Raw genomic sequence first — 24,098 nt, 5'->3', positions numbered from 1 at the left:
AATCGCATAGTGAAAGTCAGATACCCGAAACGTAGTCGCGTGCAACCAAACAAACGTAATAAAGGTTACCGCAGCAAAGGGACACCAAGAGAGTGAATGTGTTATGTTCCGGTGAAGTAGTGGTATTGTTTCTATTCGCAGCTGCACATTTCACAATTGTATCGGGAATTTAGAGAGCCGTTTCAGCCGTCGGACTACATCAAATGGAGAACCGAGGAGATAAACATATTTTTTGTGGAAGCAGCTGGCTTACAATGGAGGCCAGGGATCTAAATCAGTCCGGATATCAAATGACTAGAACAACGGTCGTGACGCACACATCAAACATCACACAGTCAAACATCACCAACAGCTTCAACGCTAGGGACGTTAGTAAACGGGGGCTAAATTTTAGGGAAAAAACGTCATCATGTTTGCCATAAAAGGCTTTTCGGGCGAGACGGCTCAGTGGTAGAGCGCGAATTTACTGATCTGAAGGTCCGTGGTTCGAAACCGACCTCTGCGTTTCAACTTCTCCTGTCTAGGTTTGGTCAACCTGGCAGTATCTGAGCCCTTATGCTTCCTTCGGGTGACGTGGTAGCTAGACACCGATTTTACTACAAGGTACGTAGATATTTTTCCGACGATTCTTCGTGGGCTCAGCTCTTTGGGATATATTGGCTAACCGTTTGGTTGGTACATGATAGGGTGAGTCATTCACGGTTAGTGCTGAGTGAATCTGTAAATTCGTTTTACAAATTGTAGGTAAACCATACAGCTGGGGTGTTTGAGAATGACTTATAGCCTGCCAGTGAATTCGATTCCAAAGTCACATCGTTAATCACGAGGTACGTGACCCAAACAACGTAAAAGGCTGAGTTGCAATTATCGTTCGGATCTTTTAATAGATGAAGGCAATCGAAACAGCAAAACTTTCTTCAAGCACTGTTGATCTGATGGCGAAAACCCTCGTTGCACGAAAAACATTTATGATGCTTTGTTTAATCCTTCTCACCTTCTGCGATTTTTCCGATCACGCCGTGGTGCGCGCACGCTTGATAGTTCGTTTCCCTTCAGACCACTGGGCAACACAGCCCAAAAGGTTAGAGCACGAATTTACTGACCGGAAGGTCCGTGGTTCGAATCCGACCTCCGCCACTCGACTTCCCCTGTCTAGGCTTGGGCAACCTGGCAGTATCCCAGCCCTCGTGCTTCCTTCGGGTGGCATGGCAGCTAGGCACCGGAAGAGTGCTACAGCTGAACGCTTTCTTTATTTTCTTTTTCTGTGATTTTACCGCATTTTACAAGTTTATGTGCGAAATAATGTGGTTCTGAAAGTACGCTGTTCTCTTTGCACACCTCAAAGTGATCAAAGGAGCCAAACGTTTTAAATTCCCATGGAAGACTCGCTCTTCATACAACACGGGATTGGAATTGTCTACGTCATGTTCGCCGTAAAAATCTGGCATAAAGCGCATGCATAAAGGTTTTCGAACGATCGTAAAACCTACTAAAAATATCGAAATACACGGTTTCACAACCAAAATGAACCACAAATAGAGCACCGACCTCAGCAACCTGCGAAACAACGAAGGCAGAGAGAACCTTCTGAAATAAACACACGCCACAACAGTTGTTCTCAAAGGTCTCAGATGCATTTATTTCAGCGTGACACGCACAGGATCAGACAGAAAAAAGACATAAATCATCACTCGAGGAGCAGAGGCAAAGTAAAACCCGTTCGACAAGCGCCAGACTTTTCTTAACTCTCACTAGGAAGGATGAAATACCTTCAGTCAACACAAACTTTAACAGAAATCGGTGATATTTCTAACAGCAGAGTCAATGGTTTGGCCACAAGACTTGAGTCCAGAGACAGGAAATACTGACAGACCACTAGAGTGAACTGAGAACGATGGGTTACTGATCATCCGAGTTAGAAACTGACGGAATTTATCGCGTCTGCGAAGAGAAACTCATAAAGCAAATGAAATACACTTGGGAGTCTACAAACACCCCCTAACACAGCATGTTGACACACAAACGGTCAGTTCATGTCGTTCAAACACAGTTCGCCCTCGAGTTACGCGTGCCACCGATCGAATCGCCGGAAACTTGCAGGGTCATAGGGTTGAATCTCTCTAGCGATTCATAAAATATGTACCTTTCACGACTTTCAATGAGGATGAAATGGGTGTGTAGGGTTTACGACTTATTCTAAATAGACTGAATGCACTTGCAGATTCAAAAACATTGCCGTTAAACTCAGGATATATAATAAATTTTCTGACTGCAGATGGTAAACACATGTGATGGTTGACGGATTGAGCTGCCGTCCGGGGAGATACCACCGCCCAGCCAAAGGTAGTCTTATGTGGTTCGCCACTCTGTGTTGAAATGGTATCACCTGTCAGCAAGTAGCCAGAAGAACGTGTCTTAAGTTGGAGTGAGCACTGGGGAGAGCTTGTTGTCCATGTCTCGAATTCGTGATACACACTTTATCTGTACTTTATACACAGAATCTCCTGACATTGGGGTCCACCCTCTACTGAGCTTTCACTCTCAAACGATACCAAACATCGCGTGCCAAGTAGCGCCAAGAGAGAAGATGGAAAGTAAAATATGTTTCCACTGCAGCATCGCGCAACAACCAGAAAATCAATGTTCCACAAGATTTATAGTGTGTGCAGCTTTGGCATAAAATACAGGCCATAAAGATTCACGGAGTGGTGGGAATGCATTTTTTTCTTGAAAAGCATGGAGGGGCTTGCCAGGATACAGACAATAAAAAACCCTACCAATGATTTGCCGTTTCCGTAACACAACTGCAAAGGCTACTCGCAGACGAAGACCGTGACATGGTCCTAATGTCAAGCCCGCTGCAGCCTAAGCAAAAGGCAGAGTAGCATGCGTTCAGCTGTAGCACCCTTCCGGTGCCTAGCTGACATGCCACCAGAAGGAAGCACGAGGGTTGGGATACTGCCAGGCTGCCCAAGTCTAGACAGGGGAATTCGAGTGGCGGAGGTCAGATTCGAACCACGGACCTTCCGGTCAGTACATTCGCGCTCTAACCACTTGGGCCATCTCGCCCCCAGCAGAGTAGCATGATCGCGTTGCTACTATAGCTTGTTAGCCAGGCAGCAACCATTCTGAAGTAAGCAGGTTGCACAAACTACTAGAGTCGAGTCAAGCATTATAGTGGAGGCACCTTGCGTTCTGGGAGCGATGTGATTGGATAAAACAGGTCGCGATTAATCAAAATATCACGAAATAGCCGAGACAAACAAACTGGTGGGCACAGATTATTTCCGTAACAAAAGCTCGAGATTGACTGATTTTAGACTTTTGGCCACAGGCCGTGTGATGCTGGTATGAACGGCAACAAGTAGTGAACGGTTCTCCAATGACAGTGCTTTACCGCGACAGAAAACAACCTTATACACCAACAACGAGCTGGGCACTCGTTTACACTGCTGAGTTTTTTTCCGCGAGACATCGCCATAAAGCCTAGATAAGCCATATTAAACACTTAGAGTTGGTCTTAGCACATCGTTAAGCAAAGTTATGCCATTACAGTAATTGAACAGTGGGCTTCTTTGCTCAAGCTAATACATCAGTAAGTGGCTGCCTCACCCAACACAAGTCCTCCGTGAAGAATAGCGCGCACTCAGGGACACCTTCGAATTGAACATCAAATCACCGCTGAAATTCACGAGCTGAACCGTTTGAAGAATATTAAAAGTAGTCCCATAGGGTAGAAAGAAGGAACATGTTTCTATATATCGTTTTCGAAAAAAGTTTGGAACTGTTCCGACTCAAGAACGTAGTGGTGTACCTTTGTACTCAGAGAAAAGATTGTGGAAACGAGTTAGTCACCGCGCTCCAAACCAGCTCGCTTTGTCCCACACCGGTGTTCTCGTTTTGTCATATCAGCAGTTGTTTCAGTGACCGATGAATAACTTAGCGCTAAGAACATCGGAAACAGCCTTCGCGACAAAACGGCTTTTGTTGGGGAGTAGTGGTGGCACGCCCGGTTATCACGCCCGAAGAGTGGCTAGGTACAATGCATACTCACGAAGCCTACGGCAACAACACTGAAGGTGAACACATGAGATGAAGACGTCACAGCAATCAGAGCTAATCTGCAGAAAATCTGAGCAGCAGAGACTGGGCGTCCCAAGAAGAAAGTTGTGATCAAATAGGTCAATATTCAATCCACAAAAAGGGACTTGACCATGAGAAGCATGAAAATTGTAAAAATTTCACAAGGAACCACTGGGGTTGATGGGCATATGAACTGGAATTCACTAGCCTGTGTGCACCATTGAGGATGCGAAACAATAGGATGTTTTGTGTGTGTGGTTTGTTTCGAATTCAGCGGAAACATGAGCATGATATTAGAGGCTTATACTACATGTTTTTGAGGTTTGACTTCTGAGACCTTGTCTGTTAACACATCCCTAAGCCCAGCCAATGCCAGATCGTTCCTTGAGGTACAGAAGGACGATACTATTGATTCCAGCTGCTACAGTTTCGGTCAAGCCATGGAGGTGATGGCATGTTTGGTCAGTTCAGGAATTGGGTAGGTACGCATCGAGGAAGCTAGCTTTGATGCATGAGCACTAATGGTTTCACGATTAGGCCATTTCTACCAGTGTCATTTGCCACTGGTGAGTTACTTCCCGGGATCCCCATTTAGCATTGATATCACATACGGGATTTCTGGTGTTGACGGTGGGCTTTATTCAGGCCCCCTGAGTTTTTCCAGCGGGTGTGTTGGATGAACGGTAATATAAAGTGTTCCGGTGGGCACCCCAAGTGAATACATAACAACAAAAGACACTAAAGGCTATTAGGACAACTCGGTAAACTTTTACTCCTGCCAATGTAAAGCGCCACCGTGACTACTCGGCGCCTTTTGGGTCCTGAAAGGTTCTTTGCGTTACTTCTCCCGCAATACTGTCGTTTTCGCAAGGCACGTCATTAAGTGCTTTAATCGGGCGACCCCTATGTCCCTGACTGAAGAAACAACAAAAGATGACTGAAAGCAGTTTACTTAGGCGTCCGCACAGTAGTTAAAAATGTGTGGACTAGGCTACAGTTGGTTCTTTGTCTCCTGCAATTTCCATGGGCAATAAAATTATCACGACAGTTACATGGTGGTAAGCGTCCGGAACATCAGTTGTTTTTCTGATTGGCCTTCCAAGTCAGCCATCTTGAGTGGCTATCTGTATACCCTTAATGTTTACTTGAAAACCAACAAGCAGGGTGGGCTGGTTGTAAAAGGTCTTCAACCTCAACTCAACCAACTTAGCAAAGCGCGGAAGCAGGGAGAGCTCCACTTGGAATACTGCTGAGGAGAGTACTCGGACAACCACGGTATTGCTACTGGATTACGCACTACGGATATTGAGTCACATCAGTGTTCCCTCGTTGGTTTGGCCACATTTGTTTGAAAACGATTTCCATCTTGTTGATCTGTCGATACTACAGCTTTGAGAAAGTGCTGACCACTAACGAGTTACTCAGAAGCTATTTAGTTAGGAATTCCTTGTACATATAATTCACACCATTCCAACTTTTTCCAACGTCACGCACCAGATGGTTTTGCAGCGTTCACAAGCCGATACTGTCTATTCCTAAGGCTGATGTACAATATTCCGTTAGCATTAGGGTGATTTTCATTTGACAGAATGCTATAGGCACGCAACATGTACTCGAAATCAGCTGACAATTTTTCCGTAGATTTACTCTCAAATGGGTCACAGGTAAATCATAAAAACCCACTTCATACTCCCGGCACTGTGACCGCAGTTGCTCCACTAACTGTAACTGTGATTCAAGTCTTTTGGAATGCTTGATATCAATTGTAGACTGCACCGCCGGTTTCTCGGTAGATTCCTCTGATTCAACGAAATCTGGTCTAGTTGAGGTTGTCATTTTGGAATCCATTGTTGACTGGGCAGTATCGAGTGGACCAGTAAAAGCCAACTCATTTAGTGGCGAACCGTTCGTAAAGGTAAATCCAATACAGGCAACTTGACATCCACGAAACATCGGACCGAGGGGAGGGCCTTCCTGAAAAGAAAATGGAAAAGTTAGCTACAAGGTTCTGTGTTTGAACAGGTTAGACCAGAGTGGATATAAATTCCTTGTTTGCTGGTGTCCGATTTCAGACGTGCAACAGCAGCGATGCATACCGCTGGACTCCCACTGAGAGGTGCGAAATCAAAAGCGTTTTGCGATGAGATGGGTGTAGAATAAGTCAGATACACGAATCCAGTATACACCCAATAGAATAATATCGATGATTGAAAAACAATCGTTACGTACAACCTATTGCCCAATGATAGGTGAATAAAACAGCATTGTCTTAGGGTAAGAAACTCAACTAAGGCCACTCTGGGGATCCAGTTAGTACCTACACCCTTAAGCTGCACTTCGCATGCGCCATGTTAATGGATCAGCCAATGCTATCGTGACTAGTAACGGAATAGAGATGTGAACATCTCTCCTCCCGGGTGAATACACCAATCCCTGATGTATGGATGTTGTGACATACATCGGCAAAGAAATTCGTAATCGGAAGATTTGGTGGAAGAATTCCTGACCAGTTCCTCCAAATGGGTTTCTGGAAAGCACAGCGACGTGATGACACCCGAAAAGAACTAGAATGAAAAGTTCCTTGGGAAAAAGATGCGAAAGAATACTTAATCCGCATCTTACGGTTAGGGATATTTAGTAAGTAGTCCGGAGTAATCCACGATTAAAACACAAAACATGAGAAGACCACATTCAGCAGAGTTAAATGAATAGATCGCATGAAATCCATTGATATCAATACTGAAACTGTTGTTCAGTGATGCTAAATCACGCGGTGCGTACACATTCAGAAATTCATTCAGGCCATTTGGATAGAAATTGACGACAACATCACCGACATCGAATAGCAGCCACATCTCACATCTGCAACTAGAAGAAGTGTGGATCACACAATCCCCATCCTGGAAGACGATTCAGGCCTACAACACCCAGACTTTTCATAATCTATTTCATATACCTTTGTCAAGTCAAAGGTGACAGGCCTTGATTGGTACTGCTTACGTGACGGGATCACCGATTGTATAAAAATCCACACAAAAAAGTATAAAACATATAACTGTATGTCGTGCACACAAGCCCCCGGATAACACTGGACGCATATGCGTATATTAAAGTTTGAGGGCGAAACTTCAGTAAAACCTCTTGTGCAAAAACGCCATCTTTTATTGACCAATATTGGAGACTGCGTAACCTCAGATGCGTAGATTTCACGCTAACTTCAGATTTCGCGCGTAAACAGACCATAAGTCCCACAAAGAACGGTAATTTTCATAAAACAAACTACTCACAAGGTTTTCGAAAAAGTTTGGTGACAATCGGTAGATTTATTGCTGGGCAACGTTTCGGTTTTGACACTCACAAGGTTGTTAACGACCGGCTTCGCCCTCCTTGGGGCTCACCAGGTAGGCACACTCCCCGAGTTTCCGTCAACCTCCTGTTCTATGTGAACCCAAGTTGGAGTGAGTGCGACAAATACACTCATTTGTAAACCAATTAGGGTTTAAGAATGACAAGGTTGACGGAAATTCGGGAACTGCGCCTACCTGATGAGTCCCAAGAAGGGCGAAACCGGTCATCGAATACCGAAGAGTTTTCAGCAACCTTGCGAGTGGTTTCCTTCATGAAAATATACTGCGATATTTCGAATACCGTATCAACCGAAACATGAGGCGCCTTTGTGAAGCATATTCAGTTGAAGAAAACCACAAACGAGAAATTACGTTGAGTCTCCTGTGAAGACCAGATTGATTTGCAAATGAGTTTATTTATCGAAAGAACGATAATGTTAGAAATCGAAATGCCTTGAGTGGATAGGGTGAGATGAAAATCAGGAAAAACAGGTACTTCAAATTGCCTAGTTGCTTGTCAAACAAGCAAAATTAGTTGTTGGCCGATCATTCAACAGTGAACCGCAAGAAAGTAGATGATTCAGTTTCGAGACAAAGTAGGGAAAATAAAGTTGTTGGACGGCAAGGCTGACAGCACAAAGCCGTTCCTCGAACAAACGCCGAGACTGTAGTACAAACATCGACCTTTTGGTGATGAAAACCGACTTGCAGTCAGGTGGTGAAAGTCGTCAAGGTCTTGAACATCACGTGCTGCACTAAGAACGGAAGACTGCATTGAAGATGCTTGTCTCCGAAGAGGCTCATGTCTGAAACACAAATCTAAATCTTTTTTATGCATAAACCAAAGACAATGAGTCCGCAGATGCTATCGAAACATGGTGGTTGGGAGCGATGGTGACGACTGAAATATAAAGCGGCGACTTTGGAAGCGAGTGCTCTAGGCTGAAATACATTAAATATTAAGACCACTCGTGATACATGGGCACGAGCACTCGGAAAGTACTGGTCGTACCTGTGTGCAAACGTATTACAGTAAAATGTGAGAGGGACCTGATTTGCCAAGTTCTCTGCAATATGTGACAGCCGCTGCTTTCATCCCTCATCTGGTACGCGGCCGTTTGATCAGGCGATGCATGTGATCATCAGTCTTCGCCTGGCGGAGATCTTATCGTAAGAATGTCCTCAATGAGATAAACAAACAGTTCTGCATAAAACCACGACTAATGAAGGCAGCCAAAACGCTGAAACACGACAGGTTGATCGAAGAGAATGCAACCAACAGTATGGAAAAGCACAGCCACAAGCGGCAAAGATAGTCCCTAACCGGTAGGCGAATATATCTACTGACCAAAACCTATTCGCGGCACATTGTGAGCAGGCGCAAATTCGACGTAGTGCAAGAGGTAACAGCACATTCTCGTTCGGAAACAATAAAACTTACCATGACAAATGTATTCATAAAAGACAATATCGCAAATGAGCGCATGTGTTTGTCAAGCTACGGAAAGACTGATTGTTACTTAGGGATTTGAAGTGGAACACGGAAAATATGAAAACTATATGACATTTATATCATAAGGATGAGCACACAAAACTTCTACGCACGAGAGCAACTCGTCAGAGTGAGATGTCTACACCATCCACCTAACTATTGATATGCATATTGATGTGGGTTGGACTTGCGTTCATGCAATTCGGGTCATTATTGGCAATGTAGTTTATGTCGCGAAACAACATGCACTCCTGAATCACGATCCTTGATTCCGTTTTCTTCATGAATGAAGAATCAAAGTTGTCGAGATAGAGGGCTTCCATGAATGCACGCCACTGGATGCGTGAATCGGCATTAAAGGCTAGAACTTTCCATCACCAGGCAATGAAGACGTGAAAAATGAGTGGAAAGACTGGTTTTAGTAATAAATGTAGGGAAGTCAAGCTGAGACTTGCCGTACACCCCTAAAGGTCTATAGGTGTCCGCGTGCATAGCCTTAGTTTGCCGTTGACTCCGTTCGTTTCAATTTACCACTGATGCTGCGTGATTTACGTTCAGCAGATAAGGAGAGTGAAAAAGGGATATCATCCCGTGAATAATCCACAAAACGTGTTAACGAAGTGGACAAACGGAAGAAGGAATGCGGTTAGAACCACAACCGTGCACATTTCGCAGGTTCATCAGAGGGAACACGAAGACACCTGAACTATAAAAGGATTAGTAAGTGAAGGGATGTCGGGGACCAATAGGGTGGAATGAATCAAGCAGCATTCATGGGTTGAACTGCAAAGCATGCCAAACCATGACCACTTCCTCTTAGAATACCCATACCCATAGTCTAACAGCTGACACAATTTTGACGAAATAAATTTAGTTCCATACTGTTGGACCGTTGTACAGAATGTATACCGTGAAACACTGATCGGCCATCACTAAACGACGTGAATCATAGAAAGATAAGCACAAACCTAGCGACCCGTAAAAATGCCGAACAGATCTCTGGCTAACACTCTGACGAAAATTGGTCCCATAACAACCGTATTTTCTCCATGCTGAAGAAAAATTGAACATTATGCGGTTAGCAGAACACAGCATTTTATTTTGAACTTTGTTGTCCTTTCAGTACACAACTGGCACGTTCAGCTGGTAGGAGCTGTCGGTAACTTAGTTACCCTACGCTTAGTGTTTCGGCATGCAGGAGCAGGAGATGCACGTCTGATCAAACGTTGGATGGTAATCCGGAAACCTATTATATCACAAACGTATGATACTCCACAACACAGTGTTCGTCTAAGGAGTAACCGGAGTTTTCCCCCACAGTACTAAAACTATCCGATCAGAAAAATAAACGAGTAATATAATCGACCAAACAAAACGTACATGAGTGCGTGGAGTTTGGGCAATGTCGAAATTCGATGTATCCTCCGGGCACCGAACTTCAGGTATATATGGGGGGTGGAATTCCGAAGACCCATGGAATTCAGCTAAAACATGCAGGCTTATATGGTAGCTCAAGGTGAGAGGATGTTTGAGTTATGCAAATCAAAGGAGTAATCATAAAAAATTCCGAATGCGTCAAGCATTTCAAACATCAGCAGAAAATTATGTGGCATTAAAAACAGTTCACTTGCGAAAAACACCAACCATCCGGGTAGTTCAGCTGAACAACATGACACGGATTCCAAAATGAGTTGTTCGTGGATGTGATGAAAAATTAAAGGCAGTATGAATAAAAACCATCACAGCTTACGACTGCAAAGGGAAGAGCCACAAAAAATTTCGCGAATGGTTGCGAAAACAGACTTTTCTTGGAACGCATAACGAATGCAAATCAGGAGTGTTCGCATCGTATGAAGAAGCGGGACACCTAAGTGACGGAAGTCGTTTGTAACCACAAACGCACTTACGCAAGATGATAGGAACAGAATGAACGTCACGTCTACTTCATTAATAATAATAATAATAATAATAATAATAATAATAATAATCGTTCAGCTTTAGCACTAACTGCAATGCAACCTGAAGGAAGCACGAGGGCTGAGATACTGCCAGGTTGCCCAAGCCTAGACAGGAGAATTCGAGATGCAGAGGTCGGGTTCGAAACACGGCCAGTAAATTCGTGCTCTAACCACTGAGTCATCTCGCCCATCGTCTTCATTAGTATGGAGCAGATAAGTCGGCCCAGCACAAGTAAGGCAGATGTATAAACCTCTCACTCGGTACGTCAGTGAATGCCTATTTAATCACAATCAGCGATATCTATTATACGAATCCGCTCACATCAAGCAGTTCTCAAATATCACTCCTGCAAGCCTACTCTGCCCAACCTAATGATCTATAGACAGACTAACCAGAGACTGGCGACAGACTGACTTGCTGTACCCAGGTACTAGCATCATCTGTGGTAATTGGTTGTTGTTAACTTTATGAGAAATTCTCCCCGGCGTGTTAAGCCAAAACTCAAAACTGCTGACTGACCTGCCGGATCGCTGAATTCATGATTGAGATTGCGTGTGTATTAGTGTGTCTAAGGTAAGTGAACCAAGAGAGCTCTCTCCAAATGTCAGAAAAGGTGTCGACACTAACTTTGATGAATTTCTGTTTTCATCTGACTCACTAGCTGTTTACTATCCGGGCCTCACCAAATTTTGAATGCTCTTTTTTTCTCCGGGAAAGAAAATCTGTTAGGTTGGATATACATCGGTTTCAGAGGGTAAATGAGGTTAAAAAGATCTGCAGCTTAATCCACCGGAAGAAATTCGAAACGATATTTTCTTCCATATTACCATTTTTTTATTAACTTTCCCGGCGATACCACCAATTCCGCTGCCGCATTTAACCGGACGGTCAGCATGAAATGAAATGACTCGATTATCAAGTCCAGCGTGCAGTCAACTTTCCTGAGGCATATTTACTCTATCGTTCCGGAGTAGGCTGCGAACCGAGATCTGGTATGAACTTCTCTATTAACGGTCAGACGCCGCTGAACAGGATAGGCAGCACCTGAATTCGGCCAAATCTCTTTTGCTCCGGAAATAATGTGTTTCCTAACTTTTATGAGGTGCGATATTTCTTGTCGTAAGCCTTGCCACCGAAATTTATGGTCAATGGCCACGAAATTGCGTGAATATCATTTTTAAATATTTCTTAAATTAAGTAAGTCCAAAACAAATTGAGCCCCTGCAACTGAATTGCAGAAGACCGACAGCACACCGATTTCGACGACCCCAAAGGCGAAGGATGCCAAATGGAAACAACGATTCTCATGTATTTGGGTGACTGCCGTACTATGGATAAAGTCATAGTTAGAAACGTGCTTCCCCATCAATTACCATCAAAAGGCTTCAGCCAGTTCATGAGTGAATTATTAGGCTCTTGCACGGAAAAAGACACCAGGGGGGGCAAGGAAACGAACAGCGGCGATGGACCTATTGGACACAACTGTAAGAATTATGGATGCTCGATATAGCGTACCGGAAAGCTTCACTCGATCATAAGATGACTCGTTAATTAGCGTATCACGTTACAGTTCCCAAAGCACGCACGCGTGAAACTCATCTCTTCAGTTTCAATCAGTCACATCAGGTAAAAATCTCCCCAAGGCCACACAGAATCCTCCACAGGACCGCGCAACTTTAACCGAGTAAATGCATGCTACGGCTTTGTTCTGTATAATGTGATCATCCATTTTCCGTATCCAAAACGCTTTTTCACTATATCTGATCTCGAGTACGGGTTCCCCACTCTATTGTACTCCGTTACGTACACAATAAAGGTCGCATATCTATAAAATTTATTCCGATGTAGACGCAAACCCGGTAAACAGCATCAGTCCAGGTGAAACGGTTGAGCAGCCGAGTGGTGCACACACGAATGTCTGTATCAATCACAACACTACTTATTGCTGATGATAAGGCAAAAAAACTACACTGGAGATGACGGTTTTAAACTCAATATGTAAACAGATGAATATGAAAGACTCAATGAAGTTGTAAGCCTACTTACGTTTCCGATTATACGTCACAGACTCTGACAGATATCTAACTCAATATAACTGTTCTGAGGAGCCTATCCTCGGTCACACCGATATGCCACACACCACAGCTTTTGACACTACTAAAAATTGAAGATTGAACTGATATCTACTACGCAATTGGAAACATGTCAAAATCAGCTGGAGAGGATCACCAACTACCAACGCTGATGACTAGTCCTAACTGAGATTTAGTACATCCAACAACAGTGTTTAAAAAGATATCAATGCAGGTAAACCGTTCTCAAATGAACATGGACTGTTGGGCACGTGTTAACAGAGTCAGTCACAGACAGTCAAAGCGAATCCGATCTGACGATACTAATAATCGAGTACACATATATGGTTGAGATGCAATACTCAGTCAGATAATTAAAAGCCCTAAAAACCTGAACAAATGTTCAAGCAGTGTAGCGTGTCGTCTGAGTATCACAATCACATAAATGTGGCACGTAATCCATGAATTATCGGAAGCGCATCATTAAAATCAAGGGCACTAAGACGAAGTAATGAGTAAATGGGGTCCACCAAGTGGATGAATAGTCAATGAAAACAGGAAATAAAGGAACACTCACCCTGACGAATCGTATCCCAGCGAATCTCGTTGAAGAATGGATGCTCTTTGAATTCGTGAGGACCACCCCGACCAAGTCTTCGTTTTCGGTCACAAATGAGACGCCGAATAAGGTCACGAGCGTTTTCCGATACGTCAGGACAGTCATCTGGCATATGGAAGTGCTCCTGGTTCGCATAAAAGCAAAAGGGACAAACGCAGTTTTTACTGTGTTATTGTGATTAGTGCTGCTAAAGTGGCAAAAACAACAGCCGAAACAGGCTTTATCAGGCACCGCTCTTGAGTGTAAGTACAGAGAAGATGGAAGCCAACGATGTTATACCTCACCGGGGACACACGAAGGGGAAATAAACACCTGAGTTGAGATAAGACTACTTCAAAACACAACTTTCAGGTAACACCAGTGTTCCCTGTCTGGTGTAAGTCAGAGTCAATCGGATATTGTGAAATAAATTTGGTGACACCTGCTGACAAGTAACAAGGTAGTATCTCCTAAAACCGAATCCGTGTCAAACAACGTTTTCCTCAACTTCCATGTCGCAGTAAAATTATGACAGATCCCTGAAAGAATGTTAGGAATTAATGACAGCCTGTGAATGCGAAAGTTCACGCCGCTAGTTTACATATGAAAAGATCAATTCAGCTACTCACTCCACCCGAACGCAACTGGTTTTGTGTTGTGGTGTGCGCACAAAGAAACAGGTAACTGATGGAGCCTGGCATGATTAATATGGTCTGACCAAGGTTTACCAGGAGATAAAAGCATGATCATTGGTGGAAACACCAGTGCTGAACAGCGGTGCTACACCTGGAAAGTCACCTCAAGACGAAGAGCGCAACGTACGATAATACCGCAAGGTCATCAAACAAGGAATGCCAATTCAAATTTAGTACTCCCAAAACAACCATTCAAATTAAACATGGAGTGAAGAACAACTTAAGTCATGGATGGACAAGTGGGTAAGTAGTCAGAAAATATCATACCTCGAAAGGAAAATTATTCACTCACCTCAAAATTCATGATCTGACTATAGGTTTCAACGAGATTTTCACTGTAAAAAGGTGTCTCTCCAAATAGTAGTTCATGAATGACAACACCCAGAGACCAAAAATCACACTCCACACCATAGGTGCCATGCCCGTCTTCTGTAGCGCGTAGTATCTCTGGAGAAATGTAGTCCGGAGTACCCACGGCTGTATTGTTTTGAACCAACCCATTGGCTCCCAGCTTGAGACACGAACCGAAATCGGCCAGGACAACATGACCAGAGCTTTAAAAAAGAGTCATTGACGTATATTTCAGTGAAGTTGAGCAAGTATACCAGTTACTGAGAAAGATATGTCTGAAGATACTGGTTGCATACGACCGGATTTATAATCGTGTTTCCGGGAAAAAATGTCTGTAACTGTGAATAAGACAATCACGCATAGGTTGATCAGCGAGCAGTACAGTGATTTGAAAGAACAAATAATCACTGGATGACTCTTGCAAACACACTGACTAACCAAAATAAATTTGGGAAGTATGGTTGTCTGAATACAACCGGAAAATAACCACACGGAAATAAGTGAAGGCAAAATAAAAAGTGGCGATTCGACACATTCAGGAAGCCGGTCAAACATCAAATAGAAGCAAACGATAAACAGGGAACAAAAAGGATGAGCGAAGCGCTATTGATTACTCATACAAAGGTTGTCTAATGAGTGAACAGATCGACAGTCACAATCCAAAAGTCGCATTCAATAAAACCGCCCGTTTGGTTGAAAGGACTTGTGCTGGATAATAAAACCCCATGTTGCCCCATGTCACTCGATAAACAACTCTTTTCAGAACTAGAATCAGGCGGCCTACTTTCATCCAGCGTACAACGAAGCTCGTGACTCCATCACTTGTATGGATCCCGAGTCAATTTGACTTCAGTCAACGACCTGAGATATACGTGTAAAACGCCCATCCTCCTGAATCTGATGAGAGATCGGTTGTGATCACAGAGGATGAAATGCAAAACCGAAGCTTGATATGATTGCACCAAAAAGCTTCAAACATAAGTATCTTACCACACTTTAGTTATAACCAGATCTCAATATCAACTAGTTGCGACTAACGCTAAATCAAAAGGTTCCCGGGCTCATGCAATCGTTTGGTTTAACAGTATAATCAAACGGACCTTCTTGGCCTGACATTGGCCAACTGCAAGTCGCCAGAAGAATCAGACATGGGCACCACTAAGCGGGTCCTACCACTGAAAACTCACCATATCAGGTAGGACGGGAATTCGACCCCGGAGACGACTGTAGTTAGTCGGAGAAAAAGGCTTTCATGATTAGGAGCATTTGAAGCACTAACAAACACCAAACATCTTACCTTGTTCAGATGAAATGAGCATATCGCCCCTAGTACACTGAGATGATTAGAATAGTCAAGACACCTACTTCTATATTCTGAGAATGCAAACGTTCAGTTGAGATTAGGAAGTTTTTGACTGGAACACGGAAATGCGCTATAGCCGAGAGCACCACTTTCGAACATATTCCGCTAGAGCACAATATCCTAACCCTATAAGAACAGAAAATTCAAACTGTAGAATAGATACTTACCGACATACACACGGAACAGAAATGCTCATCTGAGCCAGAATACGACATCTGCCAACTAATATACTGCTAAGATTCCCTGTTCTCAGCACAATTTTTAACCCGGCCCAAAATTCAGTTTGTGTGGTTATTCACCATTGTCCGGATGGCTGCCTAGTGAATCACACTTTCCCTAGCAAGATGAATTCAAAAAACCGGAAGCTCATATTTAGCTTTTTGCTGACGATCGTTTTCTGTTGGTCCTTTCTTAAGCAGATTTGAAGTCTAACAAATTATTCGTGCCTGCTGCATGCGGTTGACTTGAATATAAATATTTCATGAATGTTAGTCCTCTATTAACATGCCCCTGGGATACACCAAAATCTCTCGAACAAATAGTAAAAAGCGTGCCGGGAGTAGACATTAGCTGCGATCAAACGCAAAAAGCGTAATGCATCATTCTATCGCATTATCTACGCTTATAAGTGGACGATATACCAGCGTGAAATCCGAACTCTTAATCAATCTTACCCGGATTGTGTGCCCATCTTGGTCGGACCGCACTCTGAAATTCACGATCCTCAGTCGTCATCATCAGTCATCATCACGATCCTCAGAAGGAAAACACATGCGGGGTCGAAGGTAGCCCGATTCAAAACTAGTTACACAAGTTGGGACGTGAGGAACGCAGGGCAATCAATCAACCAATCAAGTTATCAGCTATAAACCGTGTAACATAGGGACACTGGCTCCTTCTGGTACAGTTTCGATTACCCGAAAGTGTTTGAGATGGCATGTTTAGTTAGTTCGAGGACTGGATAGCTACGCATTGAAGGTCATATCTTTGTTATGTAGAAAATGTCCAAAAATACGTTAAGACCAGAAAAACACGCTCAGGCATATTCAGCATGATTCAGACCAGATCATCAATAGATGGTGCTCATCAATAGATGGTGGTGATGATAGAAGCACTCATGCTCCTCATGGAATTGCTGAAAATTTTTCGACAGCCCAGGACCGGTTTCACCCTTCTTGGGGCTCATCCGGTAGGCGCAGCCCTCGAGTTTCCGTCAGCCTTATGTTCTCACTTGCGAGAGAGACTCATTTGTGAGAGACTCACCTGGAACCCAGCTGAATCTCTCGTTTGTGAGGATTTTGTTGGGAGGATCACCTCCAAACGAACAAACCCACTTTGCTAACGATTTGACTTCTACACTGAAACCTTGTCTCTACATTTTAGCCTCTCACTGACATCCTGTTGGACGGTTAGCTCTTTTTATATTCTGGTTCAGTTGAACTCCATATCACCGAACAATCCACTTGTTTGCAGTATAACTTCCCCGAAGTTGCTTGTCTTCTCCATCCCGGGAACTAACGGAACTGATTGACACATTATCAAGAGGATATAACACTGGCAACGGGAACTCATCGCGAACACAGACGTGTCAACTTCAGCTGATGATTTGAAAGCAGTCCTTAAACAGCAACAAGCGCAGTTCGAACGACCGCAATGGCGACTTATTCAGTCTCTCATTCAAGTTGGAAGTCTTCAGACCTCAGTTCCATCTCAAAGTGGCGCTTCATTATCCTTCGCCGATTCTATCGCAGCAACTATTACCGAATTTCCCTAAGAACCAGCATCTGGTCTAACATTCGATTCATGATACAGTCGCTGGGAAGATACTTTCCAGAATGAATATACCGAAAAGAATGATGCGCGGAAATCCCGTCTCTTGGTCCGGAAACTTGGAACCCTCGAGTACGACCGGTACACGAACTTCATTCTCCCCAAACATCCAAAGGAGATAAACACTGCACAAACAATGGAACAACTCCGTGAACTTTTTGGTGAGCAGCATTCACTTTTACACTTTCGATACAACTGCCTCAAATTGGCCAAGCGCTATGCCGATGAATACGTCACTTTTACCGGTGCCATCAACCGTGAGTGTGAAAAATCTCAATTGTGGTCACTTACAAAAGATCAGTCCAAGTCTTATTTTCGTTGCTGGTCTTCAGTTTCCGCAAGACTCTGATATTCGCGCTCGATTGCTTTCCAGCTTGAGCACGGGAATGATATTACCATGAAAGAACTCACCACCGAATAGCAACGCTTGCGTAATCTAAAACACGATACTGTAATGGTACCGCAGACGTCACGACCTACTAATCCCAGTGGTGTCGTGGCATCAAAACGAACGACTGTTACACGTGATAAAAAACATCAACATTGTGCTGATCCAGTGGCCAGTGGCATCATGCATGTTTCTGTCCATTCAAGAAGCACCAAGGCCAAAAGTGTCATCGGTAGGGCCACAAAGAAGGTTTCTGAGGTACCCAAAAACCAAAAAAGCTTCGACAGTCCGATCAGCAGCACAGTCAAAAAGCAGTCGCACAAGAAACGTCCGCAGTCCAGATGTATGTCTGCAACATTCCGAGTTGAATTTGAGTCCCGAATGAAATACCTTAGTTTTCAACAAAATTCCAACCCGTCTGCAGCTCGACACAGCTTCAGATACTACACTGGTCTCACGATCCAGTTGAGAGTTGATAGGAAAAACCTTTGTGTTAATCATGAATCATCGGGCCCAACGCGCATCTAGCATTACCCTACTAATGACGGACAAGTTAGCTTGTAATGTATTACTTAACGATCTGCATTTCTAAGGGACTTGTTATCTCATTGATTGTCCTAATTTGAGCATTCTTGGACTTGATTGGATTGAGAAACTTGATCTTTCCAATGTACTATTATCACCTGTGTGCAGTGCTCCGGAATTTTTATCCTACTCAGACATTTCAGACCACCGTACTAACACACTCAAGACAAAATTCGACGTCTTCAGATGTGGCCTTGGATGCTGTACCAAAACCAAGGCGAGCCTCAAACTCCAACCTGATTCCACACCAATTTTTAAACCGAAGCGCCCATGACATTTGTCGCTCTCGCAACTATGGAGAATGAACTTGTTTGTCTCCAGTAACCCGGAGTTATCCAGTCAGTAAACTGTTGAGCATGGGCTGCTCCTACGTTGTCATGAAAAAGACGAATGACAAGGTGTACATATTATTCCACTGGATTGAACGCTCTGTTAAACACCCACCAATATCCGTTACCGGCACTAGAAGACCTGTTCACCATGCTCATCGGTGGAAAACGTTTCACAAAGCTGGATCTCGCTTACGCTCATTCTGCTTCTTCGTTTCAGCATCTGACTGACATCCTATTAGACTGTTAGCTCTTTTTGTATCCTGGTTCACTTGAGTTCCATATGACGGAACGATCCACTTGTTGACGGTATAACTTCCATTCCAGTGAACAAACGAGTCTGGCTGATACACTATCAAGAGGATATAACAGTTTTCAAGCAACTGAGTTTGCTGTATCAGGCTGTTAAAGTCCCCATTGCACAACCGAATACTTGTCCTCTGATTGTCTTGTAGCGGATTCGCCGACCCAAGCATACACTAGCTGTGGTTCCGAGAAAACGGTGGTCGAAGAACATAATACGTCTGAGTTCCGTTGCTCTGGGGCCACGTCTCAGCCGTAAAAAAACAGCCCGTACGAGTATACACGACCATGGACCCAGGACGGCGAATTGTGGTACCTCGACCGACGGGGACAGTTGTTGCGGAAACTCTTCGTTATCACTGACTCACCAACATTCCTAACAGAGGCCTACACTAAATCATGCAGTAACTCATCTGGCCTATTTACGAATACGCCCTAGCAATATAGCGGGTCGAGATACCCGTGTTTATAGAGCAACATTACTGACCGGAAGGTCCGTAGTTAGAACACAGGTTTGACAACCTGGCAGAATCCCAGCCTTTGTGCTTCCTTCGGATAAAAAGGGTGTTACAGCTGAACGTGTTAGCATCACGAACACCCGCTGGTGAGCACATGCTGGGCTGGACGCAACACGTTATTGGTTTGGATGTAGTTGAGTGGAGCATTCATGATAATTCTTTCAAACATCTTCATGGCCACAAAGATGAAGGAGCTTCTTCAGTAGTCGCTGATGCGTTGCAATTATCTTTCTACAAGGATCTGATGAACCCTGCACCAAAACGCCTGTTCATGTTCATTAGCTGGAAACATGCGATACTTGATGTGCTGGTGTGAGTGTTAGCCTGCTAAACACAAACAAATGTAGGCCAAACAGCACAGGTGTATTGCTGGCATTCAAGTTGTCGAATACGATCGTCACGTCAGAAGCCTATAATCATGCTGCCAGCACTGTTTTCAGTATTCTGCATTGCCTGACCCTGAGTACCTTACTGTTTTGCGCAGATAGCCGCAGGGTGCTACGCTAAGTCCGATGAGATCAACAATCAAGGACTGTTGTACTACCTTTCTCGATGTCAGACAGCTGTAGTTTACAACCCCGTCGGTTTTTATAGATATTTTCAGTTCGGAGCACTTTTACTGAATTCATCAGGTGTTCATCACATTCTGCGGGGTAGTATCCGGCGTTTCCATTATTGTGCACTTATTCTTATCGCCAAAAACTAGTCTCAACATGAGTTCAAAGGACTGGCACTCAGCTCATAACACATGTCAATAAAACTTTCCGAATAAAACTTTCCAAGATCAAGATGGCAATATCATCACCTCAGACTCCGCGAGGGCCACTGAGTTTGCCAGCCACTTTTCTTCTGTATATGCCACAAACCCCTCAAGAGACATACTGGTTCCTGCGCGGTTAGATTGGATTTGTTGGTGTGTTGCACCGAAAAGGTGCGTTCTCTGCTTCTGTCGCTCAATACGGCAAAGTTCGCTGGTCCTGATGATCTCCATCCCGTAATTTTGAAGACATTAGCACCAGTCATTGCACCTGCAGTCACGACTCTATACAATAAATCCCTTGCAGAATGCGTGCTGCCTCAAGAATGGGAAGACTCAGTTGTTCGGCAGTTCCCCAAAGGCGGAGATCTTTCTCGAGTCACAAATTACCGTCCAATCTGCCTTACTCCCATACTCGCTAAGGTTCTGGAAAAGATCGTGAAGCAGGCTCTGTTGCATATGCTGGATGAATTTCAAATTCTTAAGCCGGCACAACACGGTTTTCTTCGCGGCCGTTCTTGTGTGACCAACATGCTCACTGCTCGTCATCACTGGTTAGCCGCTGTTGACGCTGGGCATGCTGTTGATGTTATATTCGTGGACTTTAGTAAGGCGTTCGATAGGGTAGACCACACTGAACTGATAAAAAAACTACAGGGCTACGGCATAGGAGGGGATTTACTTCGTTGGCTGAAATCGTTCCTGCATGACCGACGCTGGAAGGTGAGAGTAAACGACCACTGTACAGACTGGTATACGTCACCTAGTGGCGTACCTCAGGGAACGGTTTTGGGTCCAGTTCTGTTTCTACTACATGTGAATGATCTACCAGTGGTCCTACAGTCGGCAAGTCTGTTATTCGCTGATGATCTTAAGATATGGAAACCTATTGAGTGTGACGAAGACCGAGTGGCTCTTCAGCATGACTTAGAACGTCTGGTGGCCTGGTCCTCTGAAAGGAGGCTTCCGATCAACCCGGCCAAATCAGAATACATATGCCTGGGAAAGCCAACTTCAGATCGTGTATATCATCTAGATGGCCAAAAATTGAAATCGGTCTCATCAATCCGAGACTTGGGCGTTCAAATCCGTTATGATTTAAAGTCGAAGGATCACACGAGCGCTGTGTATAAGAAGTCTCTTCGCATTTTGTGGGCATTGAAGCGAAGTTTTTCGATGTGGACGGAAGAGTTAGTTTTAAAACTGTATCCCACCATGATCCGGCCTATATTGGAATATGGTGCACCAGCTTTCTCCCCACTTACGAAAGACGAAGCCCGAAAGCTCGAACGTGTCCAACACCTCGTTACAAAGATGGTTCCCAACCTGCGGAGTCTTTCTTATTCTGAGAGATGCAGCAAACTGAAATTGTTCACACTTGAATACAGATGTCTCCGGGTTGATCTCATCTATGTTTTCCGTGTTTTGTGTCTAAACCATTTTCCGCAGTTGATGTTCTTGTTTGACATTCCAACAACCAACATCACGCGAAGACATCGATTTAAACTTACTGTCACACGCATGGACAATGTGCCTCATGGGTACTGTTTCGCTCGCCGCGTTGTGTCATTTTGGAATCGTTTACCGGCAAATGTCGTTCAGTCAGAAACAGTCCAAATTTTCAAACGTAATTTGGATGAACATTTATCTGATCTATGCTTCTGTGAGGATATCTCCTCCGCTCTGGTCCCGAAAGTCAGCAATGCCACTAGCGGACCAAGGGCGTATATGGAATGATATTCGCATTTTTTCTCTCGACGGAGCGTACACAGAATTTTTTCTTTTGCTCCAAATATATGATTCTGATTCTGGCTTCGTTCGTGGACTCGGGACGTTTAACCACTGGCATTTAGGCGCATTTCGAGGGTACGGCGATCGAGAAAACGATCCGATAACCAGCAATGAAAAGCTCCAAATATATGATTCTGATTCTGGTGGGCTTCGTGGACTCGGGACGTTTAACCACTGGCATTTAGGCGCATTTCGAGGGTACGGCGATCGAGAAAACGATCCGATAACCATAAGGCAATGAAAACAAGTGATGGTTCTTACGATGGATTTCGGTATATGGCTGGCGTATAAACAGGAAGCACGGGAGATGAGATAACGCCACATCGCCGACTTGCTCATGTTTGTGACTTTAGTTAACTTGAGTCCTATTTTTTAACGTTCGCGTCTACACAGACCCAAAAGCGAAAATGATCAGGTGGGGAAACTCACCTTTCTATCAGAACATTGTCTGGCTTGATATCCCGGTGGACGTACCCGAGATCATGCAGTGCATTTATGGCTAGCACCATTTCAGCAATATAGAAACGCGCGATGTTTTCAGGAATTCTATCGTCGAACTTGCTCAGCATGGTGAGCATGTCACCCCCATTGTAGAAATCCATGAGGAAATACTAAGGTCGATTAGAATCAGAAGTAATTCAATCTACGCACCAGAAATTTGTCGTCTTGGAAAGCATGATGAAGTTTCGCAATCCACGGAGATTTATGCACCAACGCCTTGACCATAACGTCCCGTTCTTCCTGAAAACATGCTCTCTGGAAAAAAAGTAAGATCGAGTTACAGACCTACATCTGACCGCTTCAACATGTCAAACTTGTGTAGCGACTTGAGGGCATACACACCTCCATCAGCTTTCCATCTGACCACTGAGACCTCGCCAAAAGCCCCGGATCCGATTAGACGAATAGTTTCGAATTCATTGCGATTAATCCAGCAGCTCTCAATTTTTGCAACACATTCTTTTACTAAAGGGAAATGGTGCTTATAACAGTCAATTACCAGCATTGAGGAACTTCGCACAGTTCCTCTCAGACTTCAGCTGCGGGAGTCGACATTCATAGGCAAGGCAGACGATGGTATCAAGGAGATATTCTATGCTGACAACAGGCTCACTGCAGAGTGACCCAGGACTATAAAGCTTCGTCAGTTCAGCAACTCTCTCTTCCAAAGCACGTGGAGCGCTTTGCATCCTAGCGGGAAAGCACGAGCGATCGGGTGAACCGGCGAGGCATACCCATTTGAAATGCCCGCTCAATCAATGAGGTCCACAATGTGAGTTCAAAAATGCCCCGGATCACGGAACCATGGATTGATACAAAGGGTCAAGGCTTTCGAGAAAGTTCCCGGGGTATATTTTGTTCTTGCGTTCAGCGGTTGTTGTCCACCTCAGTCAGAAACGAGAAATGAGTGTAGCACTGCTCTTTAGATTCCAGGTGTTTTTCACGTATTCACGGATTCACGGATTGATACACAGGATCGAGGCTTTTGCCCAAGATTCCCGGGTCGGTTTTGTTCTTATCGGTCAGTGGCTGTCGTTCACCTGAAAGGCACAAGTGAAAAAAGGGTGTAGCACTGCTCTTTATGTTCTCAGCGCGGGGCAGTATGCTCGCCAGCGCGAGGATTCGCACAAATAAAT

The 24,098-nt window shown here is 44.2% G+C and overlaps 1 protein-coding gene across 1 annotated transcript in view; it reads right to left on the bottom strand.

Annotated features, from left to right (window-relative positions):
* T265_08652 (hypothetical protein) overlaps positions 1 to 23,651 on the bottom strand; it is a gene marked incomplete at both ends in the record, with an annotated part of 62,314 nt that extends 38,663 nt beyond the window's left edge. The window contains 8 exons of the mRNA XM_009174518.1: positions 5,767 to 6,057; positions 10,303 to 10,358; positions 13,531 to 13,696; positions 14,539 to 14,800; positions 22,891 to 23,072; positions 23,113 to 23,217; positions 23,252 to 23,427; positions 23,462 to 23,651. Coding sequence (XP_009172782.1) covers positions 5,767 to 6,057; positions 10,303 to 10,358; positions 13,531 to 13,696; positions 14,539 to 14,800; positions 22,891 to 23,072; positions 23,113 to 23,217; positions 23,252 to 23,427; positions 23,462 to 23,651 — 1,428 coding nt within the window. The remainder of the gene's footprint in view (positions 1 to 5,766; positions 6,058 to 10,302; positions 10,359 to 13,530; positions 13,697 to 14,538; positions 14,801 to 22,890; positions 23,073 to 23,112; positions 23,218 to 23,251; positions 23,428 to 23,461) is intronic.
* Positions 23,652 to 24,098: the final 447 nt, after the last annotated feature.

Source organism: Opisthorchis viverrini (genome assembly GCF_000715545.1).
Source record: "Opisthorchis viverrini unplaced genomic scaffold opera_v5_233, whole genome shotgun sequence".
Lineage (NCBI taxonomy): Eukaryota > Metazoa > Platyhelminthes > Trematoda > Opisthorchiida > Opisthorchiidae > Opisthorchis > Opisthorchis viverrini.
This window is presented reverse-complemented; position numbering and strand designations above follow the sequence as displayed.